Source organism: Colias croceus, chromosome 12 (assembly GCF_905220415.1).
Source record: "Colias croceus chromosome 12, ilColCroc2.1".
Lineage (NCBI taxonomy): Eukaryota > Metazoa > Arthropoda > Insecta > Lepidoptera > Pieridae > Colias > Colias croceus.
This window is the reverse complement of record NC_059548.1, coordinates 4,197,034-4,221,843: the sequence shown is the minus strand read 5'-3', so window position 1 is coordinate 4,221,843 and position 24,810 is coordinate 4,197,034. Positions and strand designations below refer to the sequence as shown.

General features: G+C 30.4%; 4 protein-coding genes across 4 annotated transcripts in view; 2 read left to right on the top strand and 2 right to left on the bottom strand.

The window, feature by feature from the left end:
• Positions 1 to 117: 117 nt before the first annotated feature.
• Positions 118 to 2,120, top strand: LOC123696321 (geminin). Its single transcript, XM_045642428.1, has 5 exons — positions 118 to 214; positions 415 to 536; positions 703 to 840; positions 1,027 to 1,153; positions 1,580 to 2,120. The coding sequence occupies exons 2-5, from the start codon at positions 418 to 420 to the stop codon at positions 1,694 to 1,696; spliced, it is 501 nt and encodes a 166-aa protein (XP_045498384.1). The 5' UTR covers positions 118 to 214; positions 415 to 417; the 3' UTR covers positions 1,697 to 2,120.
• Positions 2,121 to 2,143: 23 nt separating this feature from the next.
• Positions 2,144 to 4,149, bottom strand: LOC123696319. Its single transcript, XM_045642426.1, has 4 exons — positions 4,105 to 4,149; positions 3,680 to 3,965; positions 3,016 to 3,549; positions 2,144 to 2,937 (listed from the first exon to the last, which is right to left on the bottom strand). Coding segments are annotated over exons 1-4 (1,128 nt in total). The 5' UTR covers positions 4,107 to 4,149; the 3' UTR covers positions 2,144 to 2,631.
• A 431-nt stretch (positions 4,150 to 4,580) lies between these two features.
• LOC123696216 (ATP-dependent DNA helicase MER3 homolog) overlaps positions 4,581 to 24,810 on the top strand; it is a 30,345-nt gene continuing 10,115 nt past the window's right edge. Inside the window, exons 1-13 of the mRNA XM_045642280.1 lie at positions 4,581 to 4,606; positions 4,703 to 4,887; positions 4,967 to 5,047; positions 5,232 to 5,357; positions 5,724 to 5,853; positions 6,192 to 6,363; positions 6,883 to 7,061; positions 7,455 to 7,605; positions 8,016 to 8,150; positions 8,511 to 8,631; positions 10,219 to 10,292; positions 10,663 to 10,764; positions 23,151 to 23,382. Of these exons, the coding sequence (XP_045498236.1) occupies positions 4,581 to 4,606; positions 4,703 to 4,887; positions 4,967 to 5,047; positions 5,232 to 5,357; positions 5,724 to 5,853; positions 6,192 to 6,363; positions 6,883 to 7,061; positions 7,455 to 7,605; positions 8,016 to 8,150; positions 8,511 to 8,631; positions 10,219 to 10,292; positions 10,663 to 10,764; positions 23,151 to 23,382 (1,714 nt within the window). The remainder of the gene's footprint in view (positions 4,607 to 4,702; positions 4,888 to 4,966; positions 5,048 to 5,231; positions 5,358 to 5,723; positions 5,854 to 6,191; positions 6,364 to 6,882; positions 7,062 to 7,454; positions 7,606 to 8,015; positions 8,151 to 8,510; positions 8,632 to 10,218; positions 10,293 to 10,662; positions 10,765 to 23,150; positions 23,383 to 24,810) is intronic.
• On the bottom strand, positions 11,485 to 18,513 carry LOC123696322 (cuticle protein 10.9-like). The gene is made up of 3 exons (XM_045642430.1): positions 18,399 to 18,513; positions 14,120 to 14,230; positions 11,485 to 12,166 (listed from the first exon to the last, which is right to left on the bottom strand). The coding sequence occupies exons 2-3, from the start codon at positions 14,228 to 14,230 to the stop codon at positions 11,954 to 11,956; spliced, it is 324 nt and encodes a 107-aa protein (XP_045498386.1). The 5' UTR covers positions 18,399 to 18,513; the 3' UTR covers positions 11,485 to 11,953.

Below are 24,810 nucleotides of genomic sequence, written 5' to 3'. Positions count from 1 at the left end.
TAATGACCTCATCAGATACCTATATAAACCATATTGAATTAAGAGCAAGGATAATTTCAAATGTCAATACATTGTCAATAAGACGTATTTGGCATATGCGCGGGAATTAAATAAAATTGACCCTGTCAGTTATCTCTTATCGCGTAGGTAACTGTTCTACTGATAATAATTCTAAACAAATTTTGAAAAGACCAACTAAAGATCTAAAACATCCGTAAGTATACAAATAAGATCATATTCCAATCTATTAAGTAGGTAATTAGACTCTTATCCGATATCCGCGCATCCTTCCTGAGTCCTGACGCTGATCCAAAATGTCGCCGCTGTGTATCGATCGCAAGAAAAACTGATTAGATTTCCTACATCTGTTGCGCTGCTGTATTAAATATTATACTATTTATTCCGATTCTGTAGAAAATGCCGCGAACAACAAGAAGGTCGCTTAAAACTTTGCAGCATACTTCTTCGGATCGAGAAAACTTGGTGGGTAGACCATCGAAAGGATTAAAACATCAACTGAGCCAAGAGTCACTAAGGTGGGTAATCATTTTATATTGCAAATATTCATTGAATATTAATAAAGATTTTCTTACAAATCTACTCAATTCAAGTAACTATTTTATATGTTCTTAATTCCAAATTTTTTTAAGATTACTACCTTCAAATAGAATTTATTAAGTCAATCCAATATATATGTTTTAGTGATGTTGAGGTTAAAAGGAAGAACATATCAACCAAAGAGGTGCAAGTCAATTTTGACAATAAAATAACAGTAGATGATCTCACTAACCCTGAAGGTGCTTCGGAGAAGTACTGGCAACTACTGGCTGAGAAGCGTCAGTAAGTATACTATAAAATATATTTTATAAGCTTTAAGGATATGATTATTCTATAATATTTAATTTTTATGTAAACAGTTGGATAAGCATTTTCTTTTTTAGTTATAATGTTTTAGCAATCCACTTTTTCTTAAGTATAAAATGAAACTTTATGAAATGTCTATACAATATGTTTATTCTTATTAAGGGAAGCTCTACAAGAGTCTTTGGATGAAAATGAAAAGCTGCGTAAAATAATAGAAGACTTGAAGGAGGAAAACGCACAATACAAGCAGATGTTGGATGAAGCCAATAGCTTCGTGGAAGTCATCAAGGTAAATAATTATTATCAAAGAAAATTTACATCTATACTTGTTTAAAGAGGAAATATTTGATTGTTTGAATTGTATAGGCTCCAAACTACTGGACCAATTTCAAAAATTCATTTACTATTAAAATCCAACATTATTCCTGATGAATATAGGCTATATTTTATGAAATTTTATCTCGGGTCAAACCGGGCGTGGCCGGGACATGCGACTAGTTTGATGTAAGAAAAATTACAATCAAGTAAAATATTATTTAACCCATAGTCTCAGAAGTATACGAAATTTAAAATATATAATTATGATTTGAATTTTGATATGTTATTTCTACTACAACATACTACCTTTAGATTTTAATTTTTTAAATGCTGTTGAATTTAAGTATAGTAGTAGTAAGAATGCAATACTTAGTTTTTTTTTATATTTAATTTACAGGAGGAACTTGCTAATAACAGCAACAATGATACTGGTATTGACGTGAACGATATCAGCACTGCTGATGAAACTACTGAGGAAGGCCAAGATCTTGAAGAAGACGCCAAGACTGAATAATCTTTTAAACCAAACATAATATATCACACATTCATTAGAGTTAATATATTTTAAGTTTTTTAAGTTTATATTTCTTAACTAAACTCTGTACCTGTTGCTTTTGAATAGTTTTCTTCTTGATTCTAGCAAATTACTTGATCATGGTGTAATCTGCTGTAGTAAAATATTAACGTAGGTGTTGTAGCTACTTCATATTTGTGGTTACTATGCAATGTATTATCACCAAGTACCTTTTTCTTTCATGATACTTGGTCGTCTTTTAAGATACAATGTATTACTCAAAACTAGAAAGTTTAGTAGAATAAATAGGGCATTTAACTTTGAATGCTTCACTAATGTAACCAAGTGACACTATTTGTGTAGTTTTCATGATTGACCTTAACAATCAAGTGTTTAAAATTCTCGAAATAAAGTAGTAAAACAACAGTTTGTTTTATTGCTGCCACATTTATTTTAAGATGACTATCAATACAATTTTAATTTATTTTGGAAGACATTGTTCACATATCAAAATATTTAACACAAATATTGTAATAGAAATTACAACAAACAAAACAAAATTGGGCAGTAGAGAAATTTATAACTTGTAAAAATAGACACAATTACCTGTATCATATCAGCCTTTTTCAACTTTTCTGCAAAGTCACTTCTTGTCACAGTTCCTATGTATAATTAATTAGTTCTTTAAAATCAAGCAACGGATTTGGATGTGACTATTTCACACAGGTAATGTGATTTCCGAGGAAGGTATATAATTTGTTAACTTTTAGACAAGGCGAGTATAGCCACGGGCGAGAAGCTATAAATAGTGAATTATAAAGAGATTCGGTTAAATTCTTTCTCAAGCCTTGTTGTAACAGAACAGTTATGTTTGATGAACATTTAATACCTAGTTAAAGAAAATTTGTGTGAAGATATACTTATATACATTATGTTTATGCAAAATCTTTCTTTAAAAATGCTTTAAAATGTTCATCAAAATTTGTTTCATAAGTCCAAGGCAGTAAATCTGGATACATAGATATATCTCTCAAAACATCAACATTAGCATTTTGAGGTAGTACACTTCTAACTTTCTCATTAAGGCACCCAGTTGCATGTATATAATAATTAATTATTAAATTGTATATAAAATTAACATATTTAAAGTCCAGGTTGTCGTTTGTGCTGGGAGCCTCTGGGGTATGGGATTTTATTCTGTTTAAATATCCGGTAGTAATTATAGGTACTATAAATTGGGCCTGAAAGAAAAAAGAATGTTAAATGGGCATTGTGTTGCTTAAATACTGAAAAACTTACTTATACTTTATTAATTATACCTTTTCAAAATATTCCCTAATGAATTTTTCTGGATTCTGTACAACCTCTTCCCTTTTCCCGTTCAGTGTGACAACTGTAACTCCCGGCAAATCATCCCAATTGTTGACATAATTTTGAATATTTATGGCAGTGTCTAAACCATCTTCAGTATATGTAAGAAATAATATTAGACTATCGCTTTCCTCTTTATTTTCATCAGTCTTTGTGGAAGGTCTCAATGTTGGCTTTTTTGGTTTGTCAGGCCTATCTTTGACATATTTTTTGTTTAATGCTGGGGGCAAGTCATTAGGGACATTCTTTGTCAGTGTTATTATTTCTCTTTTACCTGTATTACTGTTACTTTGATATCCACTATCATCTCTGTTAAAACATTGTGCCATATTACATAGTGGATTTTCTACAGCTTTGAGGATATCATACCTCTTCATGTTAATAAATGCTTCTATTATTTTGTCTAATGTGGCATTCTCGTTTTGCATGTATACTTTTAAAATTATATCTGCTGGATCATCTTTTACAGAATTGGCTATATACTGAAATTAAAAAAAAATAGTAAGTTAGTCTTATTCGAAATATATTATATAAAGTAGTAGCATATTTAAAAATAGAATAATTACTTATTTACTAAGATTTGTAATGTAATGTTTAGAAGGAAAAACTTACATTCAAGTCATCTTGAGTAATACCCAGTGCATAGCCTAAATCTCTCCATGTATTGGGTGAGCCTCCTATTTTTTTCACCATTGTCTTCCAAGCCTCATAACATATCATTCCCATTTTAGATTTAGCATTCCTATAATACAATAAACTTGTGTGTAAATAACACACTTTTTCATGTAAGCTATTTAATTCCGATATTTCTTTTGCTCTTTCCTCTTGTACCATCTCCTCCAGGGCCAGGGTGTCGATACTAATTGTGTCAGCATTTTCGTAATCTTTTATATGATCCCTGTAAAACCAGTAGATATAATTCGAAATAATGAATGTATGAATACTTATTTTTATGTCTTAACAAGTTAGACACTGTATGCTCAGTGCTCACATTTTGAATTTTACTAATTACTACACTTAAAAATTCATTGACTTACATATTCAAAACAATTGAATCAAGATAATTGATAAAATATACTATTATATTCAATTCATTATTTAAAATCACATTTAAAATAATAATTATGAATGAGGAAAAAGATTTTGAAATTGTGACGTTTGAATTTGTTTTTCGAACAGCTGGTTTCCTGGAAGACATTGACAGAAGGTACTTAAGTGTTTCTTGCAGTAAAAAATAAAAATGTTAATTTTTAGATAAAAACAAAAACATTATTACTATATTTTAAAGATTTTAGCTGTATGGCCTAAGAGCGATAAAATATATAATACAACACCTACAACACAATATATTTAAATAAAAAAATAATAATATTCGGCATTTTCATTTAAATTAAACCTAACGTCCAATAAAAAAATAACAAATAAAAGAATAATGGCGCCAATTCAAATTCCAAAAGGGGTCTACTTTTTTTATTTCCATTCCATAAAAATAAAATAAGAAGTGATAGGTAGAATGAATAACGTTAATAATTACAAATTGTAAGTGATCTAGTTCGGTGTTTTACTAATTTAGGAATTAAGATAAATGTATATCGCGTTCCCCCAGTGTCACAAGAAATTTTTTCAATGTTTTAGATCAAATTTCACGGATATATTAAATGAAGAAATAGGGGATTCACAACCAATGTCATTGCCCTCATCGAATTTTACAAATGTATCGTCACAAGAGAATTTGAATGTTGATTTAGTTTTATCTAAAAACACAAGGCCCGATAAATATACGGGCCAAAAAGGTCACTTTCGAAGTAGAGAAGAAATTGGTAAGAATATTAAATAAAGAGAACTTAACCTAACAATAATCTTCGTACTGAGCATCAACGTGAATAAATTTAATTACAGATCAAAAATATAGAAATGTCTTCTCTTACAATTATTTTAATTTAGTGCAATCTAGAATAATCGATGACGCTTTATATTCAGGTGAGTTTGGCAATTAATTACTCGTAAAATTACATATTATCAATAGATTTTTGATCTATAGTATTTTTATTTTTCTGTTTCGTATGATTATCACCATTACTCATTAGGTATCATCAGTCTATATTTTGGCCTAGGCATTTTCGATAGATATCATATTATTTTCTTTTTTTCATTAACTTTCTAGATAAATCTTTAGTAGTGTGTGCTCCCACGGGTTCAGGAAAAACAGTTGTTTTCGAAATGGCTATTGTACAATTATTAATGGAAATGGAAGATAAAAACTCTAATCAGGATTTCAAAATAATTTATAGTAAGTTTTCCTTTTAAAATGTTGGCGCAAACTAGCAGCCGCAGAAATTTGCTTGAGTAAAATAACATTCTAGAATCTAGATAAAGTTATTTAAAATTATTGTTTCATGGGTTTGGCAAGGTATTGTTACCGCTATAAACACTATAATATTTTTAAGAGCAAATTATTTTAAAGTAGAAAAAAATAAACTTGCAATATATAATTCAACATGTTTTCGGCTCAAGTCTGGCAGAAATCGCTTACAGCGATAAGTCCGCTCTCTGTACATAATATTATTTTATTGAATACTTACATCGCTCTTTTTTTGTAATACTATATTTACTAGGTAGGCAATAAAGAAAATTTTCATTTATTCATAAATTCTAGTGGCACCTGTTAAAGCGTTATGTTCAGAACGTTTGTCAGAATGGTATCCAAAGTTCACAAAGCTTGGTGTACTGTGTATCGAAGTCACTGGAGATACAGATGTCGACTTTCCACAGTTGAAACCATATAGGTACATAATAGAGTATAACGCATTAAATAGTAGGTAGATAGGTATATACATTTTATTTGCATACAAGAGAGACAAATCTATATTCAAACATGCAGCTTTCTGAAAGTCTGAAATACATATACTTAATTCTATACGCGACCATCATAAAATCGGTTTAGTCATTTCATAAATGTACCTACCTATCTCATTTCTCGCAAAATCGAATCTCTACTAATCGATCGATGAATCGACCATTATAAAACACCAGTAGATATAATTTATTTCAAACTTTGCTTTTTAATTTCCTATAAATCTTTGTTTTCATGTATGTACATATTTTTTATTCACTACATACATAGACTGATAATAACGACTCCTGAAAAGTGGGATATGCTAACCCGCCGTTGGAAAGACCACGCGAGTTTGGTCGAAGTCATAAAATTATTCCTAATCGATGAGGTTCATATCTTAAATGATGAAGTGCGAGGACCTGTGCTTGAAGCTGTTGTGAGTAGAATGAAAACGATTGAGGTAAGAATGTGTCATAGTAAAAAAAATCGATTTAATCTAATATATAAAAATCAATGCCACTTTTCGTTGTAATTCCATAACTCGAGAACGGCTGAACCGATTTCGATAATTCTTTTTTTATTATATTCCTTGAAGTACGAGGATGGTTCCTATGTAGAGAAAACGTTAATATGTACCACGGGCGAAGCCGGGGCGGACCGCTAGTTTATTTTAAATATTTTGAAGAAAAAATGTCTACCGGCGATTCTAATTTGTTTTTTTTTTTCAACTCAAAATATTTTTAATCATGTTTACTTTTATAATGGAGAGTCATTTTTTCAAACTACCACTGATTTGAACTAAAAGATTATTCAAAATTTCTTTTCAATCGTATAAGTTACATAGAAGATCAGAGTGATTGTCCAAAATCAATAGGTAATTACGTAGGTACATATTATGTTTCGTTATACTTTTACATGTACTTTAAAATCTCTATTTTAATTTATCCACATGAAACCTCTCATTTATTATCCCTACCAGTCGTCAGCCCAATCCGCCCACCGCATAACAAAACTACAACAACAGTACAATATGGGAAATACAACACTCATAGCTCCTTCACCTAAAATTAGGTTCATAGCGGTATCCGCTACTGTTAGCAATCCTGAAGATGTGGCTAAATGGCTTGGTTCCGCTGAAAAACCGGCTGTGTTTTATAAGTATGTTATTTTCTTAATGCACCACACTTATTGGGTATTTTTTTACATTTTTTTACCTCATCATTACCTTGAGGCATACCTTTATTTTAAAACTAGTTGCTTCTTCCGTTTTAATTTCTTGTTTTATAAAAGTTGTAGTAGGATTTATTTGTAAAAAAAATAAAAATTTTAAAGCTTCTCCGAAAAAAATATTAAATTCTTCTCGAGATGCAAATTGATAAGCATCTGTGACATGACTACAATAATAATCCTTTATAATATGATAAGATCCTCTATCGTACTGATTCTGCCAATTTTTAATTGTTCGGAATCTTTACATATTTTTCCATATTTCATTCAAAAATTTACAGTACCTAAGTTTGTTCTCTCAAATAAATAAATATATATATATAGGTTCGGAGACGAATGCCGACCAGTAAAACTGAAACTAGTGGTAGAAGGCTATCCTTGTGCTGAAGGCTCGAGCATGTTCAAGTTTGATATAGTTCTCAATTACAAGCTTTGGCCCATTATACAGAAATATTATAATGGGAAGCCTACACTGGTATGTACCTACATTGTATTGATTTGTGTAAAATGATTTCCCGAATCTTATGTGTATTTACTTTTCTAAATTCCATAATACCTAAGTTTAGCGAGGAAATATTAAAATTTCATAACTAAAAATCTAAAATACTTCGAGCGGAAACTAAAATCTGGTAGAGCACAAGAAAAATTGATATACATATATAAAATATTTACGCATGATAGTAAATTCATAAAACAGCTTCTTACTGCGAGTAGAAGAAATTTGAATCCTGACCATAGCCTAAAGCTTCGCTACAGTTAAAACAGACAAATTTACTTCAAAATTTTGTTCACTTATGACATAGTTACAATAATTATATTTTTTACCTTTTTAAACTATATTTATATCATTAAAAATACTATTAACATTGTTACAAACGGTAACAGATATTCTGCAACACGCGGAAGAGTGTAGCGCTGACCGCTGAAACTTTATCCCGTGAGATCACGGTCGGGTTCAGTGAGGAGCAAAAGGCAAGGCTCGCTGCCCTTGCTTCCACTATTAAGAATAAAAAGTTTCAAGTAATTTTCTGTTTTATTTACTGTTAATATCGACTAATATTTTCACGCAGATTTTCAAAAGTACCTATCTATACAAGAAAATTTGCAATTGCATTTTAAACATGTACCTTATACCTACTGATAAAGCTCGCACATATTTAGAAAATTAATAAACAGTCTAATTTTGTATAAAATATACCTATATCTTAATCAAGTGAAAAGCAACCTTGTCAAGTCAGTCAAGTACATGGAGAACAGTAACGTCAGAAAGCCAGAAATGCTTCTTCCTATTTGATATAAAAAGAAAGACTTACGTACTCGGTACTCTTAAATCATTATTTTTTATAAATAGGTTTTCAAATATTTAACAAATGATTTCAGTCGTTGATATTATGTGGCGTAGGCTGCCACCATGCAGGTCTTTTATACGAAGAAAGAATCAACATTGAAAACGCTTTTAGAAATAGGGAATTGCCCATCCTCATAACAACTACAACATTAGGTAAGTTATTCACCTATTGGCACATCATAATTTAGTTGAGTCATCATATTCATAAAAGGCCTGAGTTCCTTATATAAATGGACTCTGACAAGAGCCATTTGAGTGTTTTTCATTTTTTTTTTATAAAGCTTACTACTTAAACTACCCTACACATAATCAAGTAGGTACTTTAATTTGTTACAGTAAAATTTTTAAATTTATTTTAATGTAATGTATTATGTAAGTATTCATTAATAATACACTTAAAACAAACATGATTAAAAAGATCTCAGAGATCGTATCAATTAGTTCCGTTATTGGGATCGCGAATCTGAGATTCAATCTTACAAGTTTCAGTTCAAACATAAATCATTCGTCAGCTTTCTTATTATGTTAGCAAAAGCACCATATTGGTTCACGAATTTGTTAGTACATTTTGTTTTCCGGATCTAGATAACTAAACGCAACGTGTGGTCTTTAAGGCTTTGTCAAACATGGAATTTAACAATTAAATATTGTATTTTTATCTAATAATAAATGATTGAAAACAAATAATAATAGAGCATTTTCCAAAGCACACAATATAAAGTTTAAGTATACTTAGTAATTTTTCCTTATCGCAGTTTGAGTTTAGTAAAGATTGACGTGGTGTTTAATATTTTTTTTTTATAACTAGCTATAGCTAGCTATTTAGTTTTTATTAAAGCTCGCCTTGCACAAAAGCTCTTTTAAACCACTCAATACTGTAAGATATTTTTATGTGAGGTTTTAGGACTTTATTGTCTCAATATTAAATTATGTATATTAACAGACATAATAATACTTAACATGTAGCATACATACTTCAAAACTAAAGTTAAAGATTTGTATTATTGTAAGCGAAGCTTTGTTTAAGAAAGCTTAAAACGTGATCATCCTAAACCGTTACAGATAGCGCGGTTCCCAGAAATCCGCTTCCGTATTTCGAAATCCTTACACGTACGATGTATACAATGTACCTACATATCCTTTCACTGCGAATTTCTCGTTTACGCAACGGGAGGTGTGCCGGTTTTACATTTTTATGATATGATGATTTTATTGTACAATTGTTTGGTAATATATTGCTTTTGAATATGTACTCACGATCATTAAGGCTGCGATATTGAAAAGTTTAAATAATGTGAATAATTTTATAACTTAGGATTGTTCAATGTTCATCTGAAAATATTTTCGGAACAAAATACTTCCGTGTATCAGTCTTTAGGAGTAAATTCGATTTATAGAATACTACTGCTTGCCCCGGCTTCGTCCAGATTTACTTGAAATAATAATAATATAGATATTATATTGAGATAATATTTTTTTTTATTATTGGAAGGCAAACAAGCAGACGCAATGCCCGATGTTAGTAGCAAAGTGCGGTAATAAAAATTCTTTCTAGTGTTGGAGATTTCTTGAAATCGGTGCAGTAGTTTGTGTGAAAACATTACAAACATGCATTTCTTCAATTTTTGCCCGTAATAGCAACGAACAGATACCAATATAACCACTTCTGTCAACCCATAGAGGTGACATGTATTGTAATAAAAAGGTTTTCCGGTACATCGTATCTATCCTTTTTTATAGCAATGGGTGTCAACTTACCGGCCCATCTGGTTATTATCAAGAACACTCAACAATACGTAAATGGGGCATATCAGGTATTACTCGTTTTTAAAATTATCCTTTTCTATAGAATTGCTAATTCGTTAATTACACTTAAAACAGGCGTAGAGCTTATTTTCATGTCTCTTGTAGCACTATTATGATTAATTTTAAAGTCACTGAAACATTAATTAGATTTATAGTTTCAAGTAGTAATAGTAGTAATTATACTACTTACTACTTAAACTAGTTATAAAAATAAAATTTTATTTTGGATTAAAAAAAATCTAACATTGTTATTCTCTAAGGTTGATAGACCTATTTTAAACCCATAAGTACCTACGTTTTAAAGTAATGAATTCATTTATAATTGGCTAGGTTGAACAAATTCAAATTATATTAATAGTTTACTTAAAATTATTATAGGAATATAGTATAAGCACGATACTTCAAATGGTTGGTCGAGCTGGTCGGCCACAATTCGATACAGAAGCCACTGCCGTTATTATGACCAGGCTTGCAGATAAGGTAAGATTCATCTTATTTATACGTGTATGTATAAATTATAAATGCTTCATTTGAAAATAAATTTTTAAAAATTGTAGAGAATCATATTTTGAAATATTCCACATTACGTATTTAGACAATTCACTAGAATGTGGGTGCAGGGCATTGGGCTTTTGCAAATAATGTATCTCTATATTGAATTATGTATCACGTGCTTCTTCAGAATCCAGAATAGGTTTTATTAAGAACAAAAATATAAAATCTAAATTAAATGTCCAAATACAGTTTTGTCGTAGCAATATGACGATGATAAATTTCCTTGTAAAATAGACCCGCACAATTTATCGCTATCTACGACAATTAGTCGCTCGAATATAAAGTCAGATGATTGGAATTATTAATTTCAGTTCTCTAGATAGGCATTTTGAAAACCTACTTCATAATATTTAAGTAAATCGCCTACTCATTCGCAAAACATTTAGGTAGAGTCATTATATTAACATTTTTACCGTCTCTACTATGTTTATTTGGTTTTTTAAATGTATTTTACGTTGAAAAAGTCGACATCACTCGAATTAATTATTATTACAGCACATACCTACCTACTTATAATGTGCCTATACTTATAGGTATGATATGATGCTCCTTAATATCATATTCATGAGTCTAATTAAAACTCATACATTAAATTTTAATTGGTATGTCCACATTTTTATTAGGGTTAAATTAAAACAACACTTATAAATCTCGTACAAAATATTTATTGCTTAAATTTACAGATAAGTAATATGAACTTAATCTAAATGTTTAGATACTATCACAATGTAGAGCCATGCTATTAACACAGGTATTTTCTTTCGAATATTCCGAAATATACTTTAATTACAATCACAGGTTTGGTAACATTTTGAATAACTATCATCTAAAAGATTTTTAATTTAATTCCAATCTCGAACGCAAATATGTCTATTTCTAATTAATGTACTTGTACTGGCATCACATACTTAACTTTAAAAGAAATATATTTATGACCATTGAACACAAATATTACTGTTATAATTTTGAAATAAATTCTAGACTTTATTTTAACGTTCAATCGCTATTTTAAATGACTTTACAACTGTTAATGGCAATATACAAAAAAAAAATCATTTGGATGTTGTGCCAACGATATAATCGTAAGGGTCGATCGCTAAATTAAGTCTATTGGTTACTTTCCTTTGAAGGGACTGGCGTTGTCTTGAAAACTGATTTTGGGTACGAATCCACTGTCACCTTCGACTGTGTATTCTACTACCATGAGTCTGCCATCGGGAAGTAGTACCCTATATCCTCCAATGACCTTGCCTTGTGCGTCCCCAGATTCATTTGCTCCGAAGTACAGTTCCTTTTCTGGGTCTTCAACGTCGTATTTGTATTCGTACTGTGAAATATGAGAATATTTAGTAGGTGAAGTTCTAATTAGTAAAGTTTTGTTGGGTAGAGACACATTCATTTATTAGGTACTCTCTATTATTTGATAGAGACGGAGAAATAATTAGGTAATGATAAAATTTATTAATATCTTCTGATAATAAATGAAAATATGTAGGAGTGTTAAACTGATAAAATCATTGCGTAAGTTTTATATTAATAAAAAATCACTCAAATAAGTCTTATGAAAAATTTGAATGAAAAATCGTCACAATTTTGCCGGTTATAAGAGTTCAGAATGTTGCTAAGTCAGCTAACCGTAAAATAATAATCTTTATAATATTATGCAAAAACATATTGTTATGTCTATGTAATAATAAGCTTCCGTATTTTTTTGAATCATCTAATAGGGGCCAAGGCCAGACTTATCATTATCCCTGTTTACGGTCAAAGGTAACTTTTGTAAAATAAATAAATTTGAAAGTTAATTCTTTCAAACATAAAATATCACAGTAATAACTCTGAGAAACAATTAAATTATGACTTTGTCAATTCGTTTGAATTTATAACCTATTGTAAAAATGACATCTACCAAGTAAGTTAAGGTCATGTGAATTTTCTTCTATCAACACATTTGTGACCCCGCATATTTCATATGTTAAAAATGTGAACTTCAAATGCTACGTTAATAAATATTTCATCACATATAATTGTTTAATTTAAGAAAACGTTTCGGAATGCTTACAAAATCGGTACTCACGATAGACAAAAGTCTTTATTTATTTATTTACACACATCAAAAATTAATTAGTACATATCGAAGGAATTGTATCGTCCTTTGAAAATATAATTGAATTACATTTTATATTCGTTGATAACATCAAGATAATGGTCAAAGAGCGCGCACAAAAGAGGTTGGACGCAATTCATCTAATTAGTGTGTTAGCCGTGTTCACATCGTTAGCATAATGGGTGTATAGCCGAGATCACTTGATACGGGCTGAACAAGACGACGGATAAGTGCACTATGCGCGAACACCTGTTAATTATACATGAGAATTATATGTAATTTCAGGTGTGAATTATGCGATGTACATAGGTACAATAAGTATTATAAAATCTTTGTTTTAAGATTTAAAACTCTTTAATTTTCTTTATTTGACGACTGTGTCTTAAAATTTGTCGTATTTATTAATTTTGAAATATAAATCGTTTGAAAAATGAATAAGGTAAATGATAAACAACATTACCTACAAAATTGTAAGATGTCACAAAAACAATCTGCAATCTCAGAACTTAATTAAATTAAGATATCACGGAATCTCAGTAAAAGAGTCAAGGTTATAAGCATTATTCGTTAATTGTTCGTAACCACACGCAACGTAATTGCCAATAGATCCTAGCGATTGCTGTTAAAGATTAGCCACTATTATATCAATAAAGTTAATGTTACCTTCAAAGGACGGCTATAAATAACATTTTAGCTAAAATAGTAAACGGTTTAGAAATGAAAAGTCGCTTGCCTTAACATCTTGACCCGCAAGGATGTGCACTGTGCAGGCAATCATTCTAGAGAAGCGACCCTTTGGCATATAACAATACTGTGTATTGATGCAAAGGGCAAGTGTCGCATAGGACACGGTCGTTTGTCAATTGTAAATGCAAACATTTTTATAAATTATTAATGAAAATACAGCGATAATTACAACCTTATTATTGTGCAATTGAATAATGTAACGCGCAGTACGTGATCCGTCATAATATAAAATATAATAAAAGTTAAAATTTAACTATCCTCGTCTCCAAACAACTTCTTTAAAATATTTTTGGGTGTAGAGGAATTTGAATAATTGTTAAAGATAGAGATAAAATATAAAAAAAATTGTGTTAAAAATTGTACTAAAATTTAATAATTTTTCTTGCTCTTCAGTCTTGTATCCTACTAATATTTAACAATACTTACTGGCATCGGTGGATATTGCTCTTCTGCTTGCGGCGCGGGCGCAGACGACGCGTGTCGCACGCTCACGCACACCAAAGCAACCGCTACCAATAAACATTTCATCGACGACATCTAACGGGAAAATAAATAATGATTAAATAAATGGATGTATAAAGCCTACATAGAAATCTACAAAATTCATGAAAGAAACAATTATTAAAATCTTAGAGATAATGTAGAGCCCTCTCTAGCCCTTATGTACACAAAAATTCAAACGAGCAATTAAGGTTTTATTTTATCTGTGCCATAAATTTGACAATGAGCAAGGAGATTTTAGAAGCCAGTAAATGTAAAAATGTAAATCCAAAATATTTTTCATTTTTTATGCCCAACGTTTGTTTAAGGAATTATGTGGGTATCCGTAACAGATTTAAAGCATTCCTAAATCAGATTATACACTCATTATTCAAATGCAAGAAATTGAACATGCAATATCAAATATCTCCGTCTCCGTAAAATAAAATAAACATTTTGAAACATTCGACGCGATTCCTTTGTTAAAGATTTGAAATTTGAATAATATTTGCATTTCGATGACCCGAAGATGATCATCGATGACCTCTGTTTTGTTTCGAAAGTACAAAACTATTAATTTGTTCGTTCTAGTTATTTTGTAATCGAAAATTATGCTATTCATATATTACATATATATTAAAATTATTATATTGTAGTAGAAAATGAAAAAGAATGTAGAAAATACAATTTTCTTAGTATTCAAAAATATCACATGTGTATGTACAAAAATATTAATTTTATTTCGTTCCAATCATAATAAATTGCTTGTAAAATTATCCAATACTCCATAATATTACTATAAAAAGCGGAAAATAACACAATCAAGATAGCGGATCCATTTTTTAAATTCCTTACGTATTGTTTTTCCACGTGATTAATTATTACTGTCATCGGTATAATTGTGTTGCCAGACGACATCATTAAACACGATGCTAGCTCGTTTAACCTTTTTTGCGGTATTTACAGCGCAATTATGTAGAAAGATCATTTACACCCAGGCAGAACATTAATGTTGTTTTAACTGATTTGTAAGTGTTAACTAATTATTTACAAAGTTTATTGCCATATGTCATCAAAAATACATATCTACGTAGACTACACTTTAGCTCAATTTTTTCCTGAAACGTGGTAGTCTTCCTAGATCCTTTTTTAAATTAGGTACATAAATCTATCTTGTAATTTTTTATTTCATTTTTTTTTGGATACCAGTATTTAGTATTTACCTACTAAATTCGTGTTTAGTTTATGCATTATTTGGCAACTCCCATAAAACCTTAACCGAACACAAAAGCATTTAATAGTAGGACATAAAAGTGATAAAACATCGTTCATATAATTAATATTTGTTCGGCCTTGCGTGATCGATTCCTGCGGGAAAAATTGCTTTGTCTCTCGTGCAATATAACTATCGTGTGAATGTCTAACTTGTGGTGATTTGACACTTTTTGTGTACGTTTCATTAGTGGAAGTTGCATTGGAAAATATGTGGAAAGGAAATAATTATCTTTCCTTATGTAAGACATGTTAATTGGATTAGGTATTAGTTGACAATGTACGTTTAAACTTTAATTGATCGATGGAAAAACAATGGCGTTATAAAAAGTGTCGATGTATGATTTATTGTTTGTTTGTATCGATTAAACGCTTGTCTTGCTATCTAGCAGATGCAGCAGACTGCGAAAAGCTCGGTCAAAGCTTTATTAATTTATGGAAAACTAGCGGTTCGCCCCGGCTTCGCCCGTGGTACATATTTCACAATAAAAAGTAGCCTATGTCCTTTCTCGGGTATCAAAATATCTCCTTACCAAATTTCATGCAAATTGGTTCAGTAGTTTAGGCGTGATTGAGTAACAGACAGACAGACAGAGTTACTTTCGCATTTATAATATTAGTATGGATTAACGACACTAATCGCATCATACGTTCCTAATATAAAGGGACCAAACACTTTTAATAACATGCATTAATCATTTCTTATAAAAATCGATGAATAATAAAAAGCTTCCCTGCAATTTTTTTTAAGCAAACGACATCGGATAACTAACTTTATTACAAAGGACAGTTTAACAATATAGTAACGTTAGTAAAGGCCAATTACTTTGATTAGACTGAAGCTTGACTGAAGCTTATGAAAATAAGAAAACTTAAATCGAACTTTTACTTAGTTGAAATAGAAAAAAATGAAATAATAAATATAGGTACATCGAACATCGGTATGCTCATTCCTCAATCAATATACCTATTATAGAGACTACGATTATTATAATATTGTCATCTTTATGCATTATTGTATTGCAATTGCAATGTGTAACGGACGAATTGATTATAAATAATTTATTTATTTATTAATAAGATGACTAAGGGATATGCAATGTTAACGTCTTTGTGGGTTTTAAATATTTATAAAGTAGAATAATGTATGGATATATCCAATATTAATTAAAGGATGTGGAATTTATATTTCATAAGTGACATCGAACTGAGAACAATTCTATCAAATTAACAGTTAACAGGCTTAAATAGGTATACGATACACAAACTGTCAATATAATAAAAAATGTGATCAAAATTAAATATAATCTATTTCCGATCCTCCTTAATAAATTAATTAGGACTAAACTTTTAATTTTTGTTAAACTGTCTTATACAATTAACTACTTTTAGTACCTATAAGGCTATAACGTACCCAGGTTCACGAACGTTTAATCTCGTTAAGCTTTAAAAAATAAAACAAAAGCTCAGTTTAGGCTACAGAGAAAAAATGTTTTTAAAAAGGTCCCCAAACCGCGAGGTTTACAATTAACAAATTCTTCAAAATCTTTGGATAAAAATGCCTTTGTAGGTAGCAAATACCAAAATACCTGTTTAATATGAAAATTCATATTTGCGGCTAAAGAGCACCTGTGGTTTGCCGGAGCGTGAACGAGTGCTACCTATACCACAAAAACTATACATCATTTTTAAAATCGGTTTATAATATACAATTTTAAAAAACCTTGAGACAAAAAGAATACCTAAGTAGACTAGGATTAGATATTTTCATATTTATTGCTTTTAAATGTATTATAATAATAAAAGCTCTCGGCTATGAGCGGAACCGGACGCGAAAGAATCCATACTACATAAGTAGTTGGAATTACGATTCGAGACTAGTGTTTTATATTATTTAAAAAAAATTTACCCTAAACTTTTTGAAAATAATCAATTATAGAGCACCCTTCAATTTATCTAGAATACAAAACTTTTAATAGGTACACTTACAATATACTTATTTATTAAGTTTTTTTACGTTAGATACTAACTATAGGTACCTACGGGAAATCATAAAAAGAAAATTTTATTATTTTTGTATAATTATTTTCCTCTATCTTGCATTTTCGTCAAATTTTCAGAGACAAGAACGACTAATAGATAGAAATTTTTGAGTTATAATTATTGTATAATTTCTGTTGTATAAACTTGCTTTTATGTTATTTTGAATTAAATAAGATATTGTGCAAATATACAAATTTGGTTTTTAAAATATTTAAAATACTTATTAATATAAATAAATTCGTTTAAAAGTAATCCGACTTAAACAATATAGATATTTCAAATATGAGAACTAATTAATTTTTCAATGGCACAAGTAGATAAAAAGATAATCTCGTAATAATGACCCAGTTTCACACATTTTTGCTGAACATGCATGTAAACAATTGACTTTCCGCTTTAAGCAATTGATAACTATCTTAATACTGCAATTAATACATAAATCTGGTAATGTGGTACGTACTAATCTATGAGAAAAAGTATTGTAAGAAACAAACAGTATGCTTGAAAATATATTAGTTTGTACTTTATGTACTGTACACTGTACACGCCAAAGTAGCTCTATATTTTATTTATTTTCTTTGATTTAATTATGTATTTCTTCATTTGAATTTTTTTATGGTTTTTTATTAAATTTTCCAATTACCAAATGTATTTATTTCTGATCCACTTTTACAAGTATTCTATTTTTAATTCATCATGGATCAAGTTATAGCTTTTTTTTATTTTAAACTATCTAAAGTCTAAACTTGCAGTTTTCGCGTTATTTATTATTTAAAAAGACTGATACAATATACTTAATACAGACAAATTCAAAGAAAACTTCCAAATACATCAATACCATATTATCCTAAACAAAGCTCCATATACATTTTCACCTCACGTATCCAGAGTCACCAACAAAAGAACTCACCGTATGGAACACACACTTTAACACAAAGTTGTCAACTGAGAGTGCTACTCGACTTGTGGCGCGCCCCGACCTCGCCCGCCTCTTATATACAACCCCGCGGTGTTCGGGCGCCGCGAAGATGCCGCAATGCCTTATGATTAAACCTCTCAAAATCAAAACAACCTGTTTAGTATTGTCCTGTTTAGGTATAAATAAAATATACTGAAAATATAACCCTTTTCCCAAATTACGGTTCAGGATTTCAGGATTAAGTATCTGTATTTTGATTAATGAGTAACGAATAATATTAATTATAAAGTGGGTTTTGTTTTTTACTTGGATTCTTGTTTTTTTCCAAGAATTTTCTTCAATTAAATGGGTATAATAAAATACGACCGTGAACCTCTGATTGCTAATAGGCATAATAACATTTCGGTCGTGGTAGGAAGAGCCTCCATTTACACCATTTAAAATTTAACTTTTATTACTGATAAATATCTCTCGAATTACCTATGAGGATTTTTACATCTTTTATTAGTAAACAATGTTGTATAATTGCTGTATTTGTGTTTTATGTGTAATCTTAAATACACTGCTTAAGTAAATGATTCAAGTTTTGTATGTACCTATTAAAGATTTCAATTAAAATAAAATGTCAAACTAAGTTATGATATTCACACTTTACAAATTGTCTATTAATTACATTTTCAGAATAAATAGAGTTACATCCACGTTACATCTTTATTGATTTACACAACCACCAACTGATGTTTAAAGAAAAACATATTCAATTTTATATGATAATACTTGAATGGCAGCAGAAAATAATACAAAAAGCATAACGATATTACGGCGTTATCGCAATCAACACATTAGTACGCCAATGGAAATCCGAGCCAATTCGATTACTCCAATAATATCAACTTCAAACATGCGACAGGGAGTTTTTAAAAGCAATATTTCAATTTATTATGTATCTGAATTCAGAATACATTAACGAAAGATTACAGCACATTTCATTAAATCACTCCATAGTGTAAAACGAAGTTGCTTTCCGCACTGTCGGTCCTCTTCCTAAATCCCTATATAGGCTTAGAACTTCCAAACTACGCAATGCATTTTCAATTTTCGTGTGTTTTCTTAATTGATAGATTAGATAGATCTCGTGGCAGGCTTTAGCATATAATTTATTAAGTTTAAGGCAGAACGGGCGAAGCTGCAAGCGGAAAACTAGTAAATAGATAACCTACACCTTAAATAAGGTAATTAACTTTTTAGTGGAAGTGCAAGTTATGATTTCGATTAGATTAACATAAGGGTATTCGCACGGATTTGTCCTGGCCACAAAAGTGGTGAAAGTGATACTCTGTCAACCTCTCGTGATGAGGAAGTGACTTATTGTGCTTTATGATCATTGACGGTATGATCAAACGTTCCGACTCTACAATTTAAAATTGACGTTCTAGTTTAATTTGCTTAGTACTTACTTTAATTGCTTCGTTACGTTCTGATACTATAAGTAGGTACTAACTTTGCATTAAGAAGTATCAAAAAAAATCTTCCCTTTTTATAAAATGCAGGCTACCTACTATGTATTATTTATGTGCAAGTAATTCACTTGACTACTAGAAGTTAGAGGACGTGTTGGTAATATTTACAATGCATCAACGTATTTTAATAACAAACACAAATTAGGTTAAAAAAGCTGTTGTTGTTATTACGAGTAATTATTATTCTAATTATGAATGCAGATCAAAAGTTCATTTTATAAAATAAAATAATAACGTTATATATCATCCGATTGCCGAGGTATAATATTACAAAAGCCTGAAATGGAATATCGATAACAGGTAATTTTATTGTCTCGGATCCTATTGACACTCAACATGTCATCAGATCCAAAGCCTTCGTGACTTAATAGCATTGATATATTAAACACAGCTTGATTATAATGTAAAGGGAATTTATTTAAGAGTAGGTATTTATAAAACCGATTAACATGTTTCGTTATTTGCATTTGTGTTTATTTAATATTTGCAATTCGAAGACCATAAATTTATGTTTCGTCATTTATAAATGCTTATAATTGTCTATGATTTGACTAGATATTATAGCATAATAGACAATTTTATAACGTTCAAAATTTTAGAAGTTAAATTTTTATAAAAAAAAAACATATACATAAATACACTTAACGTAGAACAATGAATCATCATTAAGATAATAAAAATTAATCATAACTGTATAATTTTATAAGGTTTTTTCTTCATCCTTACAGCTCTTCAAACACCAGTTCTTTTGAATTAAGTTTTTTATAACCGCTGTTATAACTTCGCTTCTTTACCCTGTTTATCTAAATCGAAATATATTTTTGGAAAAATACTAAACTTTATATTTACAGTACTCACCCTAAAAGCTTTAAATATTTTATTAATTTTATTTTTAAAATAATTGCAAAACGTCTACCTGAGAATTATGCTAATTAGAAATGCGGAGGAACCCTTTTCGTTGGTGTAGTTTATTTTCGAATCCCATTAGGGAGATACTGAAACAGGATCTCTTGGTAGATAAACGATAATTTTTTCAACGAATCCCACAGTTAAGTAGGTAAGGTCATAGTGACATCGTTTGCGCTTGTGCAGGTTGAATGTTATTGCAACATGCGACACTCACGCGAGTTGCCACCGCGTGATGTGACGAAGATATGTGTTTATTCGGAAATGAGTACAATTTTGCTGAGTTAAGACTGGTTAAGAAGCTTCCAAGTATTAATAATAGAAGAATCACAACGATTTTATTTCGTTTATAAGTCTTTTTGGTTATTCCTTTTTTCCCTTTTGCGGCTATACAGAAATTACCGCATACGGTTCGCTGCAGTTTACTAATCCTAAGATAAGTTTTAATCGATCGATTAGTAGAAACAATCGAACAATATTGTTTAGAACTACTTTCGTATAAAGTAATTAAAACATTTAAATGTAAAACAATAATTTAATGTTTGAATAATTTATAATATGATAATATTATACTAAATATTTCTTTTCATTTGACGTTGATATTTTTCATATTTTGTAGCCTCTACAACACCATCTACGGGCGTTGGATGCGACAACGGGCCGTTTTTACTTTTAGTACAAATACATGTCTGAATTCTTGGCATAAACTTATTTTCTTGATACTCTTTAATTTTGCTCATGATCATTTCATTTTCTTCTTCAAGTAGCATTTTTTCGCGTAACAAAGCCCGCCTTGAGAGTTCCGCTTTAGCAACTCTTTGCCATAAACGTGTAAGACCACAAGTGGAAGAAATAGCGTTTACAACTAGGGAATCATCTGAATGGTGTCGTTTCGTATTTGTTTTTGTATCAGTAGGAGATTGAGGTAGCGCTGAACCGAAAGGAAGTACTTTCTCACGTTGCGTTTCAAATTTACGGCAGAGTGAAGCCAATCGTAATATTTTTTCACCTTTTTTATGCGATGCTGTGAGCCATTCAACAGTATCGTCTGATGCTCTTACTAAAGTAGCTAATTGTCGAGCATCTAAAGCGCATCCATTAACCAATCCTTGTTTCAAACGAAAACAGGCTGCCCGATGACGATCTCGACGGTCTCTGAACACAGCCTGTTTTGTTCCTGATTCATAAGCTGCTAGTTCTGAACGAAGTCGTTTCAGAACATTGTCATTGTTAGCTATTCTTTTTGCTTGAGAAGCAATTATGTCAGCCATCAAATTCTCTTTACGACGCAATTTTCGAACTTTCTTTTGATTATCTGCCGTTTCTGTGACATAAGCTTTCAGAACAGCTTTATATTCCTCCCAAGTGTTATTATATATGTTTTCCAGAAACGAGCGTAGGTTTTCACGTTCGTTTGCATACTTACTGCGATCTTCATCTTCTTTAACTAAGTTTTCTCCTCTCTTCGTCCACGCATCAGAGTCGGCTGTAGTGTGACCGTGGTATATTAATAGTTGTAGATGAGTTTCTGCTGCGTCATGATCCGTCATAATACGAGATGCATCTTCTTCTCCCGATTTAAGAAGTTTCTTCGTTCTTATATCATTTTCTTTAGATAGAGATTCCATTTCAGAGATAAATTTGTTGATCATTGTGTCAATAGTATCACAGAAGCTAGCTACTGTCCTTTGGAACTGATCATCAGCTACATCCATCAGTTTCATGGTATAGTAAATTAAGTGATCTTTTTTGTCATAAACTCTCTCAAAGACATGCCACAATACTTGTATATCCTGTCGGAAAACGGGCTCCTTTATTTTCAACATCGTTTCGCGCCAGGTTGCATCAAGTTCACCTCTCTTCTTAGCTTGAGCTGCCATTTCCCTATTCAGCTCTTGGCGCTTAATTTTCTTACGAGCTTCAGCTTCTGCTCTTAACTTCTCCAATCGCTTTGCTTCTTTCTTTGCTTTCTTTTCTTCTTTAGTCATCCCCATAATTAATGAATATTAAAAAATAATAATAGAAAATAAAATTGTCGTAGATTGTGAATAAATGATTGACACCTAAATAATTGACACTAATAATTTTAACCAAGAATAAAAAAATTCCAAAAATACTAAAAAAGTTTTATATAAAGATAATTTAAGCGTTTATTACTCGTGGCTATAACTCTAACAGTTATTAAATATTAATTCTAAGCTTTGAACGGCATTCCCGTGTAGATAACGTCTATATACTTTTATTATTTACAATAAATTGTTACTAAAGATAGTCTTTCAACGTATTTTTAATTAGTATGTACACTTTTTCCCACTAGACGCGATACCAATCTCTAGTCGGTGGTAGTGATCCTCTCCAGAGCTACCTACACAAACGCTTAGCTGAGAACCTAAACAGCGAAGCAGCACTAGGTACAGTGACGGATGTAGCTCAATGTGTCCAATGGGTTAACTCTACGTTCCTGAGCGTTAGGGCCGCAAGGGACCCGAGGAGGTATTTAGGACTTCCAACGAACGCCTCGCAACAGCTGATTTGTAAGAAGATTGAGGGTAAGTTCATTTTTATTAGTAGTAACGAATAAGCCATATGGATTATTCGTTTGTTTTTCTATGTAAATATTCTGTGATAAACTTTAAGAATGACTCTATATTCATGGATAACTTAGTGAAAACTGTAACGCAAGACAATTTAGTGAACAATCTGCGAAAAAGGACTCACTTTCTATTATCCAAATCCCAATAGTTCAATTATTTTAGATTCTTATAGTTTACGGGTATTGTGTTGTTATTAATTTTCCAATATCAATTATTGCTCGAATTCCGACAATCTTATTAAAATTTCCTTATCCTATCAAATTTTCTAATTTAACTAAATTACAAATTACTGTATAATTTTTAATAAAAGTAAATATTATCATATCGTATCTCATCTGTTTATTCAATACTCATTTGCAAATCGGTTAATCAAATGAGTACTTAATCTCTTGATCAATGTGTAATGTGCATTATTGAAGTGTTGTTAACCTAAATATGTGCCCTCAAATATATTGCGGTTAGTTATGTAAATCTATCGTTCTGAGAATGAATTCGATTACATCGACCATGAAAACAAAAATTTAACAGGTTTACTTTTAACGAAACGTAAGGATGTCTATTTACCTTACTTTGATTCTTCGTTACTTATCAGAGCAGTTTTAGGAATCTTTATAATATGCTGATATCGTAAACTGATGGCAATGTATTTTTCTGGAATTATTTCATAAATTGTAATTTGATATGCCGAAAAAAAAAGAGATACAAAACATCGAACGATCGACAATTTTCAGAGTTTTGGACGTAGGGGTTTACGAAAATATATTATCAAACTTATATACATATTATTTTATTTTATCTTGATAAATTGATATAAGTTTGATAATTTTTTTTATATAGATAGTAGACTGTTTTCAATGCACCTGGTACTTGGCACATACTCTATCTTGATTAGAAATGTTGGTGAATCATAATTAAACTATTAAATATTGTCCATAAACATAACGCTCAAATTTTAGTATGCAAAGTATTCTGCTGTTATTTATATTGCCATAAATTATTATTTAAATGTTCATAACATGTCATGCCTGTAACAAAATACATATATCTAAAATGATAATTTAAACAATCGCAATGTCTTTATAACTTTAGTAGGGACATAATACTAAAACGTTATAGTATATTAGTAGGTATTTAAAATATAAATGATCCCATTTAATCGCCGCTGGAAGCATTTTGACGAAGGTTTCTTCACAGTATTCAATTTATTACGGTCCCTTTTGACATTTCTTCTTTTTTGGCTTTTTGGTATCCTTTACCGATTCTTGATAATAATACATAACTTTCAGTTGTACTATAATAAAGACTTGTTTTTAATTTCTAAAATTAAAAATAGATACTTAGATAATCTTAAATTCGTCGGCGATTAAAATCAACCGAATGCCT